The 22617-nt window shown below is 38.5% G+C and overlaps 1 protein-coding gene across 8 annotated transcripts in view; it reads right to left on the bottom strand.

Moving 5' to 3' along the window:
- Positions 1 to 205: 205 nt before the first annotated feature.
- STK31 (serine/threonine kinase 31) overlaps positions 206 to 22617 on the bottom strand; it is an 84856-nt gene continuing 62444 nt past the window's right edge. For 7 of the 8 annotated variants that reach the window (XM_034401840.2, XM_087892672.1, XM_087892676.1 and 4 more), the window contains 6 exons: positions 21092 to 21217; positions 20798 to 20884; positions 19184 to 19333; positions 13903 to 14028; positions 13337 to 13405; positions 2823 to 3158 (listed from right to left, as the gene is read on the bottom strand). In XM_034401840.2, the coding sequence (XP_034257731.1) occupies positions 2943 to 3158; positions 13337 to 13405; positions 13903 to 14028; positions 19184 to 19333; positions 20798 to 20884; positions 21092 to 21217 (774 nt within the window). In that variant the 3' untranslated portion in view covers positions 2823 to 2942. Of the gene's footprint in view, positions 314 to 2822; positions 3159 to 13336; positions 13406 to 13902; positions 14029 to 19183; positions 19334 to 20797; positions 20885 to 21091; positions 21218 to 22617 lie in introns of those variants that run through there. The other variant, XM_087892674.1, reaches the window with a different exon arrangement.

Raw genomic sequence — 22617 nt, forward strand, 5'->3', positions numbered from 1 at the left:
GGTTGAGACAAATAGCTTCGGATCAATTACAGAATGCCCTAGGGAAAACGGACTAATTGGACCCTTACCAATTAGGCTTTAGGCCTGGCAAGGGACAGACAGCTTTGGTTACTCTAGTATATGACTTTTGCCAATACCTGATTTGTAATTACTTGTCCCAGTTGAGTGTGGATAGGGTTGACTTATTCCTGAAGGAGCAGGTCCATGACTTGGCAGACTTCTTGGATTTGCGGCTCCTACTAAAGCAGCAATGGAACCTGTGGCTGGAAGGGTCCTTGACCAACTTTATCAGATGAAGCTGTTGCAGCCTTATCTGGGATGTCCAAAATAAGGATATTAACCACGTTTTAGAAAACATCCAATGATTTTAAAGGTTTTTAATAAATTAATTTAAAAAATTATCATTTAAAATTAATTTAAAAATCATTTATCATTTAAAATTAATTTAAAATGATAAATTAATATCATTTTTATATAAGAAACATTTTTAACGCTAAAACTCAAGCAGTCTAGGTTTTGTAATACAAACTCCAACTCCCTGTTCCACATTTCTTGCATCCAGGTTTATTCATTTATTGTTGGCAGTATTTAATAAGCCTAGTTTCTGTATCTAATGGATTCCATCAGAGGGGATTTGAAAGCAGTCAAAGCATCTGGGATAAACAAAACAAACGTTAACAAATGCTTTAATTAAAATTGTAATTCGGTTGGTTTTGGTAGACCACATTAATAATTAACCGATGAAGATTATTTTCTTTTCGTTTTCCAAAAAAAAAAAAAAAAGGTTTTCCCCTCCATCTTTATACAAGACATACCATAGAATTGATTTCCAGAGAGATTTTAATTATTTACCTAATGACATATGTATCTAAATGTCTTCAATGTTAATGATTGTTGAGAATTCCTACTATGCTTAGAAACAAAGCTGGCTAGATCTTAAACTTGCTAAGTTTGAGAAACATTGACCTGGAGTACTTCCAACTGGGCCCATAATGGTAATATTAAGTATCACTCTTTCAATACATTACAGAAGTTTTAAAAATACCTCCAATTATTTGAATTCAACAGCTTTTTAAAATGGATATTGGCATGTGACCATTTCATAGAATTTGTCAGTGTGTTGAAAATATCTAAATTTGTCCTAATTCGGAGTTCATCGATCTTGAGGCCATAATTATTAATCTGAAATGTTATTATTTATCTACCAGAAAATCAGAATAATGGGAATCATCATAGTGGATCTAATAGTGGATCTAAACAAAAAAAAAGTTCTAAACATAATCCTATTACCAATTCATCAAATACCGGATTAGTTTTATTTACAATACATCCAGAATACCGATATGTACTGTATTGCTTTATTATCTCTATAAACCTGGATGAAGATCTTTGATAAACATTAGAAAGACCCAGATATTATCTGCCGTAACAATTTGCATTTAGCTCCTGCCAACTGAATGCCTGAAAATATCACCAGATTATCGTATTAAACATGTCAAAGGTTCCAACATCAAAGCAAACACCTAAGAAAGATTACAGCCATCCTTGACAGGTACATATTAAAGAAACAAAGAAATTAATGCCACTATCTACTCAGATAGTTACCATAATAAATTTTTATGCAAAAATTATTTTGATGGAAATCATTTTCCCTAACCCAAATATATTCCAAAAATTTAATTTGCAGTATATGATTTCTGTACTTCTAATACACTGTCTATAGATAGAAATAAATTATTCAGAGACTTGGAAGAAACTTGTACGCTGAAAAAGTATTGAGTGTTCCAGTGCTAATCAGTACTCAGTACGTCTTTCTCAAAAAGTTTTGCAGCGACAGGAAAAATAAAGACAGATTTTTTTTTCTATTTCTACAGCAAATATTTCATCATCAACTCATTTTTGCCATTTTAGTGTACTGTATGCTTATTTCACTACTTCAGACACTACTTAGTTTTTCTTACGCTGAAGTATTTTAAGGATTGTTATTGTATCCTAAGTGCTAAGAAGGGACAAGGAAAGCCTCCTGCCTTTCTACAAAATGAAATCCAAATGGATTAGTCCATTTGGAAGCCGAAAGATTGTTTCATATTTACAAAGCAATAAGACAAGCCACCTTATGCAGGTTATGATACCAAAAGAGATCCAATATTTAACTAGACCTTATACTATGCCATAGTTTAGCTGACATCCAATTCATTCTATAAGATTTAATTGTAATCTGCAAGCTCTAATATTATTAACTAGGTACTAGTTCATAGAAAACAATTTTAAGTGTCTTGCAATTTGTTTTTGTATAAAGTGTCTTATTCTCTCACTCTGATCCTAAACTAGATTATATATTTTTAAAAAATGGAATAACCAAGACGCCTTTCCTATAGATACCATATGGGATTTTATAGGATATCATGGCTAAAACAAAAAACTATTTATATTCAGTTCTTTAAAAAGAATTGAGAATTCAGCAGAAATTGAACAAGATACAACCCTACAGCTCCAACTGAACAAAAGAATTACCTATTTACATATTTAGAGACAGCCTCTCACTTTTCACAGAATAAATTGTTTTGTAAATTCTTTAAATAGCAATATATGCAACCAGTTAACTTGAAACAGAGTCAAAAGCAGCATTTCACCATCTGCTCTTAAATATGCCAATTCAGCTCTGCTGCTTAAAAGCCAATAGCTCCATCTAGTGGGGAGTTGCAGCCTGATACTACAAAAGATTCACCTCTTATAAATGGATACCTATATAAATTTAAGATCAACTTCTCTATCTAACTTTCTAATTTATAAATCACAATTTATCCAAATATCACAACATATTTGCTTCAAACTTCGATACTTTAATATTTTTATTTCAAAAACAAATGCAACTGAACAAAGGAAATACAATTACAAATAATTCAGCAACATTAATATCCAAAACAATACCAGATATTAATTTATGGGTACTCTTGTTCACTCTTGTTGTCCAGCCTTTCATCACACACATCGTTTTCTGATGTCTGTTCTCCAGGGACATATTCAGTGCCTTCACTTTCCAGTGGAACTGAAATCACGTCAGGTGACAAGAGGCAGTCGGCATTCAACACCTGCTCTGCAGTCATCTGATTATCATAACAAAGGAGTCTTGAAAGTAGAGATTTAACTTTATCATCCTTGAAAGAAAAATCCAGCATGAAATATCACTTGAAGCATAATTATTCAAAATCAATAAATGGGAATATTTATTTTGCAGTAAGGGTAATTAACATTTTATTATGTATCTCTGATATAGAAAACAAAGCTTGGTCTACTGCAGATGAAAGGCAAAACCTGCAAGATGGTGGCCATGATGTCATGTTCACATACTGTAAACCTCTGAACATGATGTGACATCCACCATCTTGCAAATTTTGAGCTCATCATGCAGACTCTCCTAATGTATACACTATTTTTAGAAAAACAAAAGCCCAGTCACTCAGGTGAAGGAGAGTGAGTGAGTGGCTTTGCTTCATTCCTTCTGGTCTGTTATGCTTGCCATGCTTTATCTTTAATGTTTTATATACTATAATTTCTTTGTTTGATTGTTATTAGCTGCCCAGAGTTATAGAAAATCAGGTGAGATATATTATTGTTGTTGTAAACTGCAAATTCAGTGAAAAAAATATTATAAAATAGAAAATCAGAACAATGAAAAAAAAGGGGGGTACAGCCCTAATAAAAGCCCTAACTTTTGTATGTACACCAAACAGCTAGGAGGATTAAATCCAGAGAGTGCAAACCTCAACATGCCTGGATATCCTATGCACCACTGAAAAAATTCTAAATTATGGTTAAAACACATTGCAAATAAGTGAATCAAATACAAATAAAGCACATGTTACTTTCATAACCTTTAGACATCTTTAAGGCTCCATAAACTCCACTAAGAAATGGAAACTCTTTAAAAATTGTGCCTCCTTTAAAAAAAAAACCTTTACAGAATTGTGAGAATAGAACCTCTTACAAAACAGTATGAGATTGCCAAGATAATGGGTCTATAAGAAATTGATCCTGTATTGGGCTGGGTGACTATCTCAGAAGCTGCAGAACATAAAGAAGTGAATTGGATGTTCACTGAAGCAAGCTAAGTCCTTGAGTTGGATCTCCCCTTGCTTGCTGGAGTTTCCAAACTGAGGATGGTCTACTCTCCCCTTGCTTGCTGTGTAGGAAGGCATTTGGAGGCTTGCAAGCTCCACATGCCTCCCTTTTCATTAGGTGGGAAGGAAGCTGAAGGACTGCAGGGACCTGGAGAGGTGAGAAGTAAAGCACGAGATGGTTCAGGGGATGCCTTGGGAGACCTGGAATAAGTGAACCTGGATCTGTGCAGGTCTCCCAGGATCTCTCCCACCCTAAGGCACCCTATGCTCCATTTAATGACCCTCATGTTGTTTAACAGTTGCGTCAAGGACAGCAAGGTGTGGGGTTGTTAAATGAAGCTGCTTTGCTTAACAGCCATTGCAACATGCAACAGTAAAGTGTACCTCCAAAACAAAATTAGAATATTAAAAGTTAGTAGAAAAAACTATTGAATATATGCTTTGACTGTTTTTCTGCATACTAGAAACTAGTCAAAGTTGTAGGAAAATTGCCCTTGCAAGTAACACTATTACTTTCAGTCTAGTTTTTGTTTATATCACAGGGCACTGCCTGTGAAACAACATTAATCTAAAACAGGACAAATAATATGATCAGGAAAATCCTCTGATGGGAATAAAACATATTTAAAAAATTGTCAGAAGAAATGCAAAAAAACTGGTCTGTAAGAAAAAAAATCTAAATCACATATTATAATAATACTTGCTTAAAAGTCACAAAAATAGATAAATATGCATGCTTATCAGACAAGTTACCAAAACAAAAAACAAAAAAAAACAAACCCCCGATTAGTCCCAATGATTGGGACTAATATTATTGGAACAATAACTTGGATTCATTCATTCAATATCTCACTTTTATTATTTTAATAAACAACTCAAAGCAGTAAACATTCATAACACCTTCCTGTCACTGCGTTATTTTATTTACCAGCTGAGCTCATTATTTCTGGACTATCTGACTCTCCGTACCTTGCCAAGAATTGTTATCAAAAGCTACTACCCATGTCTATCCACCCACATTCCTTCACTCTTTCCTTTGTTCTCCTGCCAGCAAGGTCCGGCTTGGACCGGCAGGAGACCTCGCTTGCCAAAATGTAACAATTAACTTTTCTTAGTTAGTGAGGTGTTTGATTTTCTTTATAACAAATAAATGAGTTTTATTAGAAACCTTTCCTCGTGTTTCTTTTCAGATTATTGCAACAAGGAATAAGCCTCGATTCATCTCATCTCCTCTAAACCAGGGTAATTAGTCCCAGAGCCAAACATGGAATTAATAAATGCCCTGACATCTGGTAGCAGAGGATGGTTTGATTTATGGCTTTTTTCCTTCTTTTGTTACTTCTGATAAGAGCGCATAGGCAATTAGTTTTTAGCTACTGAGGTACGCTAATTATATTGCTGAGATGCCGAAACAGAAGAAAAAAGGCAAAATAAAACTAAGACCACTCTTCGTAAATGATTTGATTGATCTTTCCAACGAAGAGGTGGCAGAAAGGAGATTTTCAGATTTCCAGCCCCTTACTACAGCCACACGCCTGGAACAAGAAAAAGCCGTGGGAACAGAAATGGAGGGAGATAAGACAGAAGCTGTTTTTGAAGATGATGATTTACGACTGAGGTCAGTAACATTTTCTTCTGATCTTCCAAGCTCTGAAAAAGTCTTCCCAGAACCTTCTGAATTTGTAACGCTCGATGCAAGGCTAAAGCAAACTGCTGAGCAAAATTCCTCCCACGCAGAGAGAGAAACAATTCATTATTCTCCTCGAACCTCTAAGCTCACCCTGGATGAGCTGGCTATGAAAGCCTTTCGTGACCGTATAAAACTCTATGAACAGCAGCTATCCCAGGCAAAAATGGCTATATCTATGCTTGAGCAAGATATGGGAGATAACTTAAATTTTTCAAAAAGCGCCATATTGCCTTCTTCTCCGGAGCCAAAGACACTCCCCCTGGTGGATTTTGTGTCAGGCCAATTAAGGCAAAGAGCACTGCATACGTCACATGAAAGTCTCCCTGATCAAGTTACACATGTCTTACATAACCACTCCTACTCTAAAGCATACAATCCCACGTATGCAAAGCTGCCCGAAGCTAAAGGTGCAGCACCATCTGCTGGCAAAAGTAATTTACTTCAAGAAGCTGAAATGCCACAAGTGTTTCCACAGGCCCAAACTCAAACACCCCCTGGCGGTGTTGGTGTCTTTTTAGATGGAACACAATTAAACTTTATGCAGCAAAGGCAAATGACTGCATCTCCAGCAGGTCATGCCAATATTGCAGGTCAAGCACAAATGGCAACTGGAATACAGCAGATTCCAGTGCATCAGCCACAGCAGCTACAAATGCCTGCGTATGTGCCCCAGCCACAAGTGCAAATAGGGCCACCTCCTGGCCCACCTCCAATGGCACAACCAAGACCATTTTTAGGTCCACAACAGGCACAGCAAATACCACAGGCATTTCTGCCAGCACAGCCAGCATACCAAGTACAGGCTCCTCACCAGGCATTTTCTGTCTCTCCACTAACTGGTGAGTCAAAACTAAAAATGTCAGGACACAATTACAAAGCCTGGGTCAGTGAGATTACACTATTGCTTCTTAGAGAAGGCACGCACTGTATGGTATTTAACCCACCTGCTCCACCTTGGACTTATGCAATAAGAGATTTAGAGATAAGGGCTCAACATTATTGATGTCCATGGATACTGAACTGCAGGTCACTTTTCCACCAAATACAATGGCCCAACAAATTTGGGCTGAATTGGAAAATTGCTACAAGCCTATTTCAATTGAATCTTCATGTTTACTCATGTCTGAACTCCACGGTTCGAGATTGAAACCCGGTGAACAAATTGGAGGACATTTGACCAAACTGAAAGGTCTGAGAACAGAATTGAGAGAAAGAGGCCATAACATTGAAGATATTCAAATGATCAGCATCATTATTAACTCTTTGAATTATGAATGGAAAGATGCTGTTACAAAAATTAACCAAGTCCCTATTGCTCAACCCACAGTGGACAATGTCTGTAGACTTTTAATTGAAGAAGAGGCATTCATGTTGGCCACGCCACACTTGAGAGGACCACCCGCATCAAGAGCTCCAGCTAGACGCCCCTTCCAAGGAAGGACCTAGGCTCCAAGGATGCCAAGATGCTACACCTGCGATCGTGTGGGACATGCCACCCGGGATTGTCCCCAACGAGTTCCAGCTCCCGTCACGTACCAGCCCAGAGGAACAAATTCCAGAGGCAGAGGCAGAGGCGGAAGACAAGGTCGTCGTGGTCCCCGGCGTGATCCACAAACTCCACTCGCCACATTGGCTTTAACCAATGATCCACAACCTCAACCAGAGTACGACAGACGACTCCTGTGGACTTTGGACAGTGGTGCAGCATTGCACGTTACCTACAGAAAGGAACTTTTCACAGAAATGCACGAGCCAGAACCTGAACTACGTGAACTTTATTCTTTCTCCAATCATCCTTGTCAGGTCAAAGGAAAAGGAACTGTTTATGTTGAAGAGCTCGATGCATTCATTCCTGATGTTTATTACATACCAACAGCAACCTGTAATTTGCTTAGTCAGTGTCACTTGTCTAGAATGTTAAAGTTCCAAGTTCACCACCTTGAAAAAGCAAGTTACATAGTTAAAGATAGAGATATTGTTGCTGAAACCATATTAATTGGTGGTGTTTATTACTTAAAGCCAAAGCCTAAAACACAAACACAGGCAAGTATGCAAACTCCAAAAAGGGAAGGCACAGGCCCAGATAGAGATGCTCCAGAGAGAGATCCTGTTGCTACCCCTAAGGCTCCTAAAGCCAACAAAAAGAGAGTTGGTAAACAGGTTGCTCAGAGCAAGCCTGAGGTTCCGCATAAAAATGTTAATGTTGAGAATTCACTAACTGGTAAACCTTTGCATTCCAGGTGTATCCACAAATGGCATAGAAGATTGGGGCATGCCAGTTTCTGTGTTCTTAGGAAGATGCCGGAGTTCGCAAAAGGTTTGGATCTAAAGGGGTGTAAGGTGTTTTTGGATTGTGCTGTATGCAAGAAGGCCAAATCCAAAGCAGCAGCCATTCCCAAACGCGCTACACGCCTGTCAACCCCCCTTTTTTGATTTGGTTCATATTGACATAGTTGGTCCATTCCCGCCATCATTTGGTGGTAGAAAATATTTTCTAACAATTGTTGATAATTACTCTAGATATGGATATGGATATCCTATGAAAGAAAAATCAGAGACTTTTCAGATCTTTAAAGACTTTGCAACCCTTGTTTCTACCCAACACCAAGTTCGCATCGCCAGAATCCAGAGTGATCGTGGTGCCGAGTTCATGTCTCAGCGTTTCCAGGACTGGATGCGTAAGAATGGAATTCTTCATCAGACTTCGCCCCCTGACACACCGGCTCACAACGGAGAGGTACTGCAAACCATGATGCGTTGTCTCCTAGAAGACGCCAACCTTGATATGATATACTGGGGTGAAGCTATCAAGTATGCAAATTACATTGTCAATCGTACTTGGAGCAGTGTAACAAATCAGACTCCTTTCTTCATGTTGTATGGCTACAAGCCCGATCTCAAAAACATCCATATTTTTGGTTTATATGCTATGGTGAACATTCCCTTAGTTCAAAGAAGAAAAGGAAGTCCAGCAGCAAAGAGACTGAGATTTATCGGTATTGATGATAATTCAAAGTGGAGCAAATTTATTGACTCTAAACATGCAATTGTGATTTCCCAATCTGCTAATTTTGAGGAAGACATTGACTGGTCCAGGATTCATTCCAATGATCCTGGAGTTTATTTTCCCAGAGATGATACTGCTGATGCCACGCAGATTGATGATCAAGATTCCACTGATTCTTCTCAACCCGATGTTCCGTCTTCTCAAGCCGCGGATGCTGATGCTAGCGACGAAAGTGAGGACGAGGACGAAGCAGAAGAAGACTGGACAGTTGTTCCGAGACGTTCCAAGAGGGCCACAAAAGGGATCCCTCCACAACGATATTCTTGGCAACTGACAAAAGCACCCTTGCCTTTGATTTGCAATGTTACACTTCCACCTGATAATTTCACACAAATCAAGCAGCTCCCTGATTCAGAGCAAGACAAATGGTATGAGGCAATGCAGGCTGAAATGGACAGTCTAAAGAAACTCAAAGTATTTACACCTGCAAAACTTCCAGCAAACAAAAAGGTCATTGGCACTCGATGGGTCTACAGAATCAAAAAGAAACCAAATGGTGAGTCACTGTACAAGGCCAGACTTGTAGCTCAGGGTTTCGCTCAACGTTATCCTGAGGACTACACAAATACTTACTCACCGACAGTCAGAACTGAGAGTGTAAAAATTGCTTTAGCAACTGCAACTATCCTTGGTTTAGAAGTTTTCCAGTTTGATGTTGACACAGCTTATCTACATGCAGACCTAGATGAAGAGATCTACGTGAAAAGTCCTCCAGGATTCCGACAACAAGAAGGGGATACCTGGTTTCTAAACAAAAGTCTTTATGGTCTGAAACAATCTGGTTTAATGTGGTACTTATGTCTTACTGACAAACTAAATTCAATGGGCTTTATTAAGTCCGAAACTGATGAGTGCGTGTTCACAAAAAGATCTAACAATGCATATGAGATAGTTCTTGTTTATGTTGATGATATTGTTTATATTGGTCCAAATAAGCAAATGAGTGAAATTTTTGCCAAAGCTTTGCAGAGATACTTCACATTGAAATCATTAGGTCACATTAGCACTTATTTAGGTGTTCAGATTGAAAAGACACAGAAGGGGTTTAGTCTTTCACAAGAAGATAAAATTGAACAAGTTTTGCATCATTGCAACATGAAGGATGCTAACACAACAAAGACACCCATGCAAACAGATTTTCACAACTTGACACAAGAAGAAAGTCCTGAGTTCGAGGATCAAACACTTTATCGTTCAGTCATTGGGTCACTGTTATACATTAGTAGTTGGACCAGACCCGACATTGCACTTAGTGTTAATCTCTTATCACGACACCTAGGTAAGGCAAAACAGTTTCATTGGACATGTATTAAGAAATTATTGAGATACCTAAAATACACTAAACACATGAAGTTATTGTTAGAACCAACACATACTGATTATGCAGAATTATGTTGTTATGCAGATTCTGATTGGGCAAGTGATAAGAAATCACGTAAAAGTACTTCAGGTTATATGATGTTCTTAAATGGATGTCCTGTTTATTGGCAAGTACGTAAACAGAATTTTGTTTCTTGTTCATCTACTGAGGCTGAATATGCTTGTGTTTCAGATGCATGTAATTCTCTAACTTGGTTTGATGCTTTAGTCACAGATATCTGGACACACCCGATCCGACCGATCACAGTGATGGAAGACAATGAATCGGTGGTTTATATTTCTGAATCTCATTTCACAGGTTCTAGGTCCAGACACATTGACATTTGTTATCAAAACATAAAGCATTTAGTGAAAAAAGGTTTTGTCAAAATGCAATATGTATCTACACATGATCAAATTGCTGATATGCTCAACAAACCACTTCCAGCAGCTCAACACGAGTATCTGCGTGAGAAGATGTGCCTTATTTGATGATGTACTGATATTCGCTCAACTGGCAAAGAAGGGGAATGTCACTGCGTTATTTTATTTACCAGCTGAGCTCATTATTTCTGGACTATCTGACTCTCCGTATCTTGCCAAGAATTGTTATCAAAAGCTACTACGCATGTCCATCCACCCACATTCCTTCACTCTTTTCTTTGTTCTCCTGCCAGCAAGGTCCGGCTTGGACCGGCAGGAGACCTCGCTTGCCAAAATGTAACAATTAACTTTTCTTAGTTAGTGAGGTGTTTTATTTTCTTTATAACAAATAAATGAGTTTTATTAGAAACCTTTCCTCGCGTTTCTTTTCAGATTATTGCAACAAGGAATAAGCCTCAATTCATCTCATCTCCTCTAAACCAGGGTAATTAGTCCCAGAGCCAAACATGGGATTAATAAATGCCCTGACACTTCCTCCTCCTATTTTGCCTACAACAATCACCCTTGTGAGGTGAGTTGGGCTGAGAGAGAGTGACCAGCCCAAAGTCACCCAGAGAGGATTAGAACTCCGAGTCTCCTGGGCATAAGAAGTCTGTTATAAATTAACAGCTAGAAACAAAATTTAAATGCAAATCAATACCTCAATCAAAATAGAGATGGAAGGGACCTTGGAGATCTTCTAGTCCAACACCCTGCTCAAGCAGAAGATCCTATACTATTTCAGACAAGTAACTGTCCAGTCTCTTCTTAAAATCCTCCAATGATGAAGCACCCACAACATCTCAAAGCAAATAGTTCCACGGGCTAATTGTCCTCACTGTTAGGAAATTTCTCCTTAATCTCAAATTGTTTTTCTCCCTGATTAGTTTCCATCCATTGCTTCTTGTCCTGTCCTCTGATGCTTTGGAAAATAAGATGACTCCCTCCTCTTTGTGGCAACCTCTTTACTACTGGAATACTGCTATCTTGTAGCCCCTAATTCTTCTTTTCTCTAGACTAGCCAAATCCAAATCCTGCAACTGTTCTTCATATGGGGAAATTATTATTGAAAACACTGGTGCATGTAATTTAGAATTGGGGTTTTTTTTTGCATATCATATACCAAGCACCGAATTTGAGACTGCGCCCCAATGGTATGTCCCATACTAACAAAACATGGGGCTTATTGTGAAAACAACTTGTGTTCCCAATACTGTGAACTCCATTATCAGGCAGATTGCAGACATTCACTCACCTCAGGCATGGAAATTATCTGCAGGAGGGATAATTACATTATTTAAATAACCTTTGAAAAAGGTATTTCCTTGCTTCTACTTCACCTGGATTTCTCTTACCTTAATCTATGGGGAGGTGTTACACTTTACCTCTATCTAGCAGCTTCTTCTTGTTATCAAAAAAAACTTCAATCCTTTGACTAGCAAGTGGGAGGAGGTTAGGAAATCTGACTTTGCATGTGACTCAGATAATATCTTAGCAAGATGGTAATGTCTCTATTTTATAATCTAACTGGAACTATGTCTTATTTTACATTTTCGATTTTTTTTTTAAAACCAGGCTACCCAGTATTTGTTTCCTGATGAATTGGGTAGTTCTATAATTTAGCATGTATAATTGAATATTATGTCCTTGTTTGATTGGCAACAGTGTAATCTTTTTTCATTGGGTTGCTCCAGTTTCCTATTCATTTTGGTTATATTTCATTTCCAGAACCAATCCTTGCAGTTTTGTAAAATATTCTAATTAGTTAGCAATTCTTGAACAATGTTAGCCCCCTGTTTTTCATATTTTATACTGATCTTTTCATCAGCAATATTAAAATGTTTTGAAAGATTTTGCCATGTTGCCTGGCAAGTGTGGCGTCGCCCGTTCCTCTTCCGGGTTTCTGGCACTCATGCGATGAGTGACGATCAGCTGGCCTTTGCTGGAAACCAGAAGAGCTGGTCTGTGAGCTGGCAATGCAGCTCTGGACGCGTGTCCAGAAAGAAGAAGGACCAAAGGGAATTCTCCCTTCTGCAGCCTCATCAGTCTCTGGGAGGAGATTTCCTTGACTTTACTCATTGGAAGAGAGAGTTCCACGCAGAGAAGTCCAAGTTGGTTATTCAGGCCAAGATCCCCCCTCCCACTTTCTCTGCTTCTCTCTCTCCACTGAACTGTCTCTCTTCCTTCAGGTGAAGTCCCAAAGGACTCTGTCCAGAGACCGATGATGCTCAAGCAGGGAGAATTCTCATTGGTGCTGCCCCTCGTTCTGGCCCCTCCCATCTCAAAAGTCCGAGATAAACACTTCCTCCCCCCATTGCAGAACTGCAGATTCCTCCTCTGGGGCTGGAAGCATCTGGCTGGACACACATGTACATAAGCATGCAGTCCGCCAGCTGATCAGTGCATGCACACGCGTGGCACTAACTGGATGACTTGCTGATCAATGTGCATGTGTGCACCGGAAACCAGAAGTACCTTATCTGGCACATCCTCTTCCTGATCACGGCCCTGATGAGCACGCACACTTGCAAAGTACTCCCTTTTCAGCACTCAGTGCCGAAAAGATTCGCCTGACCTATACGCTTCCATGTCTTTTAATTATTTTTATTTAACATATCTTAAAAAACAGTCAATTATGCATTAAATCTGAAATATTTCGGTTAGAAAAAAACATACCGTAGCAAGGCCATCAATTTGAGGAATTCCATCTCTATTTGTTTTTATTTCTTGCTTTCCGATAAGTAGCTGCACATTTAAAAGATAACAAAATTATTCCCAAATATCAATAAACTAAACATTGCACTCCCAAACTACTACTACTCTCCCCTCCCATCTGCACTCCCTCAGCAGTAAATTGTCTGCATACTCTTCATCCAGTTCTGTTCTCCTATCCACTTTCTCCTTCTTCTTTTTTCCCATTTCCTGTGCTAGGCTTCTTAAGCATGTACTAATCCCATTTGGAGATCAGGCTGGCCCAAAATGAACGAATATTCCTGGCACAACTGGCAAGATTACCAATCAGTATCAACAAAAAAGTGCAGTAAACACAACTTAATTTAATACTTATGGAAACTATAATTCTTTAATCTTCAAATATTCATTTTATTATATTGACTATCATTTTTTAACATCTTCCCTAAGAAGCACCATATAAGTCCTTAGGCAAACACAAAGCTATCAAAACAGGAGTGAGATGTTTTATATTGTGATACAGCAATACCTGTGACCGAAGATTTACATACCCAGTAAAGCAGACAACCAAAAGCATACATATCTGAAGCTGGAGAAGGTGGCTGACCCTTTCTTAGCTCAGGGGAAATTAAGCTCAAGCCATTCAAAGTCATAGAACCTGACAAAGCACGCTTGCTCTGAAAGTAAAATAGTCCAGAGGTTAATACAGCATATAAATTGAATCAATCAATTAATCAATCAATCAATCAATCAATCAATAGGCGTTGACTCTTAATCCCATCCATCCATCCCCCCATCTGTTGTCTGGGGGATGAACTCTATTACTATTAATGCCATTCAGGTATTATATTTCAGTGATGTCAGATATCGGGAGATATAATTGCAGGAGACTTCTTGTACTGGTTGCTCCTTAAACTCAGCCTCTTTATATGGTCAGCAGATTAACAGCGAAGCACGTCTTAAGATGTTGCTTTTACATGCCAGGTCAGCCTGCAATAAGGGAAGCTGATATGGTTGTTGTTATCTAAAACACTTTGGCTGCAGAATCTCCACAAGTCTCTTGAGTAGGAGACTTTTTCTTACAATGGGCTCTAGGGAACAGCTGAGATTGCTGCTATTGTGCCAGCCTTCCTGCTACATAGCAGTTTCCTTGCTTGAGGTCTTAAGACTTACTACAGAGTTGGTGGTGGCATTTCCTAGTTTATACTGCTGGGAGACTTCAATCTGTCTTCCTTGGTAGTAGGCTTAGAGACAGTGTGGGAATTCAGGCCTGCCTAGAAATAGAGATCATACACCCAATTTGGTATCTTCTTGGAGCGATGCCTTTATGACTTGGAATTGAGGGATCTATCTTTGGTCCCCCATCATGGTCAGATAACAGTCTGGTTGCTATGAGTATCCCTAGGCTGCTCATTCACAAGGAGGCAAGATCCATTAGATTGGCCTGTCCCTGAAACGGATGAACTTGATTGGTTTCAAAAGGAGCTGGGTGCTATAACTGAGAATCTGCTGCATAGTTGTCACCTCTTGGAATAAGAGGTTTTAGACAGCTACACCCAAGCGGCCTCTTTTGACCTGTGCATCTTAGCATTCTTTTTATTTCACAGAAGAACTGAGAGACACGAAAGAGATCAAGACACCTAGAACACACTAGCAGAAGACGAAGAACAAATTCAACTGATGTGCTTCAGTAATAGCTGCTATTAAAGTCTATCTTTGCCAATTCCTTCGGTGAAGCAAAAATACTTTGTACAAATTGCATCTGTAGATAATCCCCAGCATTCCTTTTTAAGGTAACATTGGCCCTCATAGATAAGGAGAACTTGAATATCTACCTGCAAGGCACACTGGGAAATTTGCTGATTTTCTGGCAGATAAAATCACTCAGATTTGTACACAATTGTCCATGTAGGCATGGACACTGGTCTAGTGGAGATTCCCTGGGAATTCTTGCCTAAGTATTGTGGAATGGTTTGATCCTGTAATTCCTTAGGACAGGGCCACTCAACCTTTTGGGCACCAGGGACAGGTTCTGTGGAGACTGGTTTTTCCACATACTGTAATGGGCATAGTTTCATGTGCTGTCTGCATCCCACAGATGGGGCTTCGCTTGTTTGCATGGCTTCTGCAAACTGGCATGCTGTTCTGGCATGTTTCAGCCCGGTGCTGGTCCACAGATCAGGGGTTGGAGACCCCTGCCTTAGGAAGTGGGCAGGATCTAGGAAATGTGAGCTTGGCCACTTGTTAGATCTGTCCCCTGCAGCTAGTAGAAGACTTCCAGGAAGTGACACGTGGGTGAATACTAGAGATGGTGAATGTCTCCTTGAAAAGTGGTCCTACCCGAGTTCTTTAAAGCAGTTGTGGTTCACTCCCTTCTTAAGAAGCCATTACTAGATTCCACCCTAATGGACTCCAGCTCTCCTTTTTGGGAAAAGTTATTGAGAAGATGGTTGTGCTGCAGGTCCAGAGGATCCCTGCTGAAATATATTATCTGAGTTCCCTGGCCTAGATATGGGATGGAAACAGTATTGGTTACTCTCTCTAGCGCAGTGGTTCTCAACCTTCCTAATGCTGCGACCCTTTAATACAGTTCCTCATGTTGTGGTGACCCCCAACCAGGGGTGGGTTCTAAATTTTTTTACTATCAGTTCTGTGGGCATGGCTTATTTTGTGGGCATGGCTTGGAGGTCATGCGGCTGGGTGGGCATGGCTAGCTGGTCATGTGACCGGGTGGCCATGGCTATGTGTATAGGGACTACTCAGAGGGCTGAAAAAAGTCATTTCTGACAGGTCCTCGCACTTTTGACTGGTCCTCACACTTATGACCATCCTCACATTTATGCCCGTGCAGCATTCTTAACAACCATGTCATTCATTTCACAACTGCTTCTCTTCACCATGGTAACAAGATAGGGCAAAAACGTAAAATGTGAGGACAGTCGTAAGTTCGAGGACTGGTCAAAAGTGCGAGGACTAGTCAGAAATAACTTTTTCAGCCCTCTGAGTAGTCCATATGCATAAAAGGATACAGCAATAGAGAGGGATGAAGGAAGGGAAGGGAAATTAGAGTAGGAGTGAGGGTAAGAGAGGGAGGAAGAGAGGAGGAGAAGGAGAAAGGAAGAGGAAGTAGGGAGGAGAAGAAGAGGGGGAGGAAGAGAAAGTAAGAAGGAAAGAAAAGAGAGAGGTGGTAGGTTTGAGGAGAAAGATTGCTGTACAATAAAAAAGATGAAAGGGAAGAAAGCCAACCCCAAGCAAATATAAAGATATTAAGATAAAGAATGAATTGTTAAACTTTAAAGAATAAAAGAGAACAAATATGAATAAATAACAATAATTAGAAACACACATACAAACATACAATGTATTTTCTTTGAACTGAGTATTTGGCCGGTTCACAAATTTAAACAGTGTTTAGTCATTTCAATTAAATTTACAATTTCTATATTTCCTTTTTGCCATATTTATTCCTCATCTATTTTTGTAAAAAACCAATATTACCCTTCATCTTCATCTCTAATCTTAATCAAATTCAATTTTTCCTTTCTATTCTATATTATACCCCTTCCCATTGTCATCTATTTTTATATCCATCCTCACATTGGTTAATTATGTAATATTACAGTTGTTTAATATAAATTCAACATTTTAATATAAATCAATTAGTTATATAACTACCTTTTTTGTATATTAATCAATATGAACATGAATATTCCAATTATTTCCATGCAATCCAATTTCTTACAAATCAATTAATTATATTTACCAATAATAAACCAAATAATTTCTCCCATATATCCCTCCGAACCACAACAACCATTTCTGCTTTCAACACAATATACAGTTAATAGTATCTCAATTATTACAATTCCCTAGTTAAATAGAGCTTTTTTTCTTTTGTATTTTAAAATCTTGAACTCTCCTCTTTTGCCCTAAATTTCCCATTGTTTGCACCTACCTTTTTTGGTGAGGAAAAAGAAAAGAAATCTGCCTGCCTAGTTTTCCAACGGTGCAAACAGCCTGCTTTACTTCCAGTTTCATTTTTCAGCATAGCTAAGGGGAAAAAAATCTGCACTCTTTGCAAGCAAAGAGTGCAGATTTTTTTGCTGCTTGCTTTGCAAGCAAGCAGCAGAGCCCTGAGCAAAACAGCTGAGAGCAAATCAGCTGAGAGTCGGGAGCCGATCTAAGCAAGGGCTAATTAGCCTATGCTGAAACTCCAGGGGCCAATAAAATTACAAAAAAACACCGAACCATTTGTTAAATTGCTGGCTCCCCCGCCCCTCGCCCACCACTATTTATTGGCAATAAATAGTGGTGCGGAGGGGCGGGGCAAGCCAGCAATTTAACAAACGGTTCGGCTGCACCACTGGCTTTAGGACGGCCCTTTGAAGCCCCGCAGCAAGAATTTAAACCGTTTTATTTCCTCTAGCCATCAGAGGCAGCAATAGATTGGGAGTGGGCGGGGTAAGCGAACGGTGACCAGGCGATCCAACAGAGGCAGAGGGTGAGGGTGAGTGAAGGCATGGGGGTGGGGGGGGCGAGAGAGGGATTTGGCGACCCCTGTGAAATGGCTGTTCGACCCCCAAAGGAGTCGCGACCCCCAGGTTGAGAACCGCTGCTCTAGCGGAAGCAGGATTGGAGTAACACATCTGTCCTTGCTCTATTCAACCCTTCAGCAGTTTTCGATACTATTGACCCTGGTAACCTTCTGGAATAGCTTTGGGGGTTGGGGGAGAATGGGACACTGTGATATGGTTTATTTCCTTTCTACACTTTAGTCAGTGTTGGCTGGAGAAGAATTCTGGCCACTGATTACCGCAGGGGTCCATGCAGTGTCTGCTCCTTTAATATCTATATGAACGGAAGATATTCTGTCATCACAGAGTGTGATATCATCAATATGCTGATGATATTCAATTATGCATTTCTGCCCATGGTGAATTTAGCTATGCCATGGCTGCTCTTTCAGTGCCTGAAGGTTGTTGATATCTGGATGGGAAGGAACAGACTAAAATTGAACCCTAGAAAGATCAAGAGGCTTTGGCTAAGGTCTCCTTAATTCTTGGTGAAATTACCGTATTTGGCTATGGGTGAAGTTGCATTGCTGCAGGTTATGAGTGAAGTTGCACCTGGGAATTGTCATGGACTTGCAACTCCAGCTTGAGGATCAGGTGATAAATAAGATGACAAGGGTTTTTGCACAACTGTGAGTTATATGCTAGTAATGTCTATTACTGAACCAATGTGTCCTTCTCGTAGTCACCCATATTTTGGTCAATTCTTATTTGGACTTTTGTAATGAGGTTTACATGGGACTACTCTTGAAGAATATCAGGAAGTTGGTTCAAACTGCAGTGACTTGCAAAGTTTTGCACAAGGCTAAATTTGCATGAATTACCTTTAAAATGCTGGTTATCACCTTTAAAGCCTTATATGGGGGCCAGTTTATTTGAAAGACCACCTCCTCCACATTTACATCCACCCAGCTCTCCAGGGCAAGAAAACAAGGTGTTACTGATCCCATCCATTACAGAAATACATCTTCTGAGACCAAGAAATAGGGCATTCTCGGTGATGGCTCCCTCTTTATGGAATATAATTACCCTAAAGATTAAGATTGGCCCCGACCTTGTTACTTTTCTGGAAGGCCCTGTCATATTGTCACTGATGGATTTATTCTTATGTTATAATTTGCTAACAAAAACAACATGCCAGTATCAAAATACTGAGTAATTCCTCAAATTCCTTGGATTTTACATATCTTCAAATGTTAGTATTTGTGCTATTAATTTACACTGTTCAATACCTATTTATTTATAAGGAAAACATTTTTACCTCAGATTTGGTGAAATCAAAATCTCCAACTATTCCTTGTTCTCGGTTCAATGCAAAGACATTGTTTTTATGCAACGATCCATGAATTATATCAGCTTTGTGTAGCACACACAGACCACATGCCACTCCTTTCATTACTTTTAATGTTTCCTAGTTAAAGTGATTGCAAGAAAGGTTCTATGAGATCAGTGCCAAAATATTCCCAGCATTTCAAAAACGCTTCTTACACATCCAATGAAAAAAAGAGACAAAACTACTTTCAAAACTTTTATCAAACCAGATTTTTAGTTTTCTATACAGGATTAATTTTCCTAGGCTTCCTTCAGTAGCCTAGGACAATTAATCAATTCAGATTTCAAAGGTCAACTGTTATTTTAAAAACTAATAACTGTTTAAATTATGTTGGAGACCATAGAACAGAATCCTTTTTATTCCTCCATCATTCTTCCGGGGAAGGAGATCACCCACCCCGCTAATGATTAGACAAGGCATAAGATGGGAGTTCTAAGTATAGTATTTCTGACATTTTTTTATTCTCTGGAAAGCAATAGTAAGAAACAATGAGGATGACCAAAAGTTCTAACTAGGATAAATCTTATAGCAAATAAGATAAATTAAATATGGGCCCTACAATATGAGAATGGGGAATCAATATTGCTTCTACTTTCTACAGATAACTAAAAGGTGTACAGTACATTTCAAAAAATCACATTGTTCAGCTACTGGTCAAAAGGGAGTGACTCAAGACTTCTTCCTTTTTCTTGGCCAGCCTGTTTCAGTTGGGCAAGAACATCCTACATAGGCACATATCAGCCTTAGGGGAAAAATAGCAGGTAGATATGATGAGGACTGGCATTTACTCCTTGATGGTCAGTCATCTATGGCTGGAGGAGGACACACACACACATACACGTCCATTTGAATACATAGCAGAAAAAGGAAGCTTGATAATTCACAGGGTTGATGCTATATGGAATATCAGTCATGAAAGAAAAAAAAAAGGCATCTTGTAAAGAACACTGAAAACAAAGTGTGACACTGAATATACCCACAACTCTCGCATATATACATTCACAGACCAAGAGAAATAATGGAGAACTCGCTCTGAATAATCCATATTCAACAGCCAATTAATCAGTATAGTATTAATAATCAATTAATCAACATAGTATAGGAGCCTCTTAAATATATTTCTAAAGTTAACAATGTGTCCATTCACACAAAGAGATTGAAGATGTTCTACATTAAATTTAATTTGCTAAAGGAAGTATTTTTTAAACAAAAATGATACAAGCAAATAAAAAATACATACGAGGTATCCATGGAAAACCCATAAAAACTATTTCCATGCTTCTGAAGCTTTCCAACTATGAATACCCAGTTTTAATGTCAACCATGAGCTACTTTCTTTATGTAGCTATGGAAGATATAGATGATATGATCTGTAAATCAACTGAATTCATTGATTAGAACAGCTTTTTCTAAATTTAATGATGTCTAGATGCTTTAAGATGGAAATTCCCAAAATTCCCCAGCTAGCAGACCTAACAAAACTAAAGAATGCAAGGGTGAAAGGTTGGTTCAGAAATTCAAGAGGGCGATTTCATTACTTACTGGTACACTTAAAGGTGCCATCAACTGCAGTGTCCCCAGGTTTGCTCCAGCATAGTATGGAATCATTAGATATACCATAGGATCAGACTTAAATAAAAACAAAAGTATTATGTGCAGGAACAGAAAACATCAAATATCATGACACTGAAATACTTTCCTATTTGTGTTTTTATATCATCTATATAAATTTAAGGGGTCTTATCTTAAAGCAGGGAAAGTACTTTCTATTATGAGATCTTTGACATTTTTACACAGAAATAACAAAGAAAAAATACACTTCGATGTACAACTTACCTTGCATAAAAGCAGGAACATTGTTTGCATTAAACAAGATTTCTCCCTTAATTCTTTCCAAACTTTATGATATTTTACTGCCCTTTCTATTATTTGAGTTTCAATATTGATATCCACAATATATCCCTGAAAAGGTAAATTCAGGTGAGTAAAAAGCTGTTTCATGAGATTATTAAACTATTTCCCAGAATATGAAAAAGGGAACTATTTCTGCCAAATGCTTCTATTTTCTGAATTAATCAATGGAATATTTATTCTTGTGAATAATAAAAGCACATACTGAGCCACAAATGAAAATAATTGCATTCTAATAATACTGTGTTTCTCACTTTCAGAACAATGACAATTAGAACAGATAAGAATAGGAAAGGCGTTACATTTGGCAACAACTATAGTCTACAATCTACATAAATAAACACATGTGTAATTTCTAGGTAGTTATCCAAAGGCATGGTGGTCAGAAATCTCAAGCCAGCCTGGTCTCTCAAAAATGGATTCAAATTGTTGATTTCTCCATATTCAAAGGGCAAAACCAGATAATTTCATTAGCTACCAAATGAACTTGAAACTACAGTGTTATTTTAAAAAAATCTACGCACCCATTTAAACATCAGGTTTTTGAGATGTAAAACTCAGACCAAGATAAATCACTTCAGAATTTTTTCACTTTAAATATACAGGTAGTTCTTGACTTACAACCACAACTGAGCCCAAAATTTCTTTTGCAAAGTGAGACATTTGTTCAATTCGTTTTGTCCCACTTCAGAATTTTTTCACCTTAAATATACAGGTAGTCCTTGATTTATGACCACAATTGAGCCCAAAATTTCTATTGCAGAGTGAGACATTTGTTAAATGAATTTTGCCCCCTTTAACAAACTTTCTTGCCACAGTTGTTAAGTGAATCACTGCAGTAGTTAAATAAGTAACACAGTTGTTAAGTGAATCTGGCTCCCCCATTGACTTTGCTTCTCAGAAGGTTGCAAAAGGGGATCATGTGATCCTGGGGACACTGCGACTGTCATAAATATTAGTCAATTGCCAAGGATCTGAATTCTGATCACAGGACCATGGATATAAAATTGATAAGTATAAAAAATGGTCATAAGTCACTTTTTTCAGTGCCGTTGTAACTTCAAAAGGTCACTAAGTGAATTGTTGTAAATCGAGGACCACCTGTAACATATAAGCTGTACAATTCAAATGAAAAACAAATTGAAATATTTTAGGGGAAAAAAACAATCCAAAACTAGAATAACTTGGCTAGAATAAGTGCGCATACCCTAGGGATGTGGCTATTTTAACCAATCACATTCAAACTTATGTTAAAAAGTAGTCAAGTGACTCTGATCAAGCTGTAAGTTCAGCTGTTCTAGTGGGATTTTTCTGACACTTACTCAGTTGCCTCTTACAGCAAAAGCCATTCATTGTCTGCAAAGAGCTTAAAAAACATCAAAGAAATCTCGCTGTTGGAAGGAGAAAGGTACAAGAAAATTTTATTATTATTATTATTATTATTATTATTA

This window comes from Pantherophis guttatus, chromosome 4 (genome assembly GCF_059756535.1).
Source record: "Pantherophis guttatus breed Tessera chromosome 4, ASM5975653v1, whole genome shotgun sequence".
Lineage (NCBI taxonomy): Eukaryota > Metazoa > Chordata > Lepidosauria > Squamata > Colubridae > Pantherophis > Pantherophis guttatus.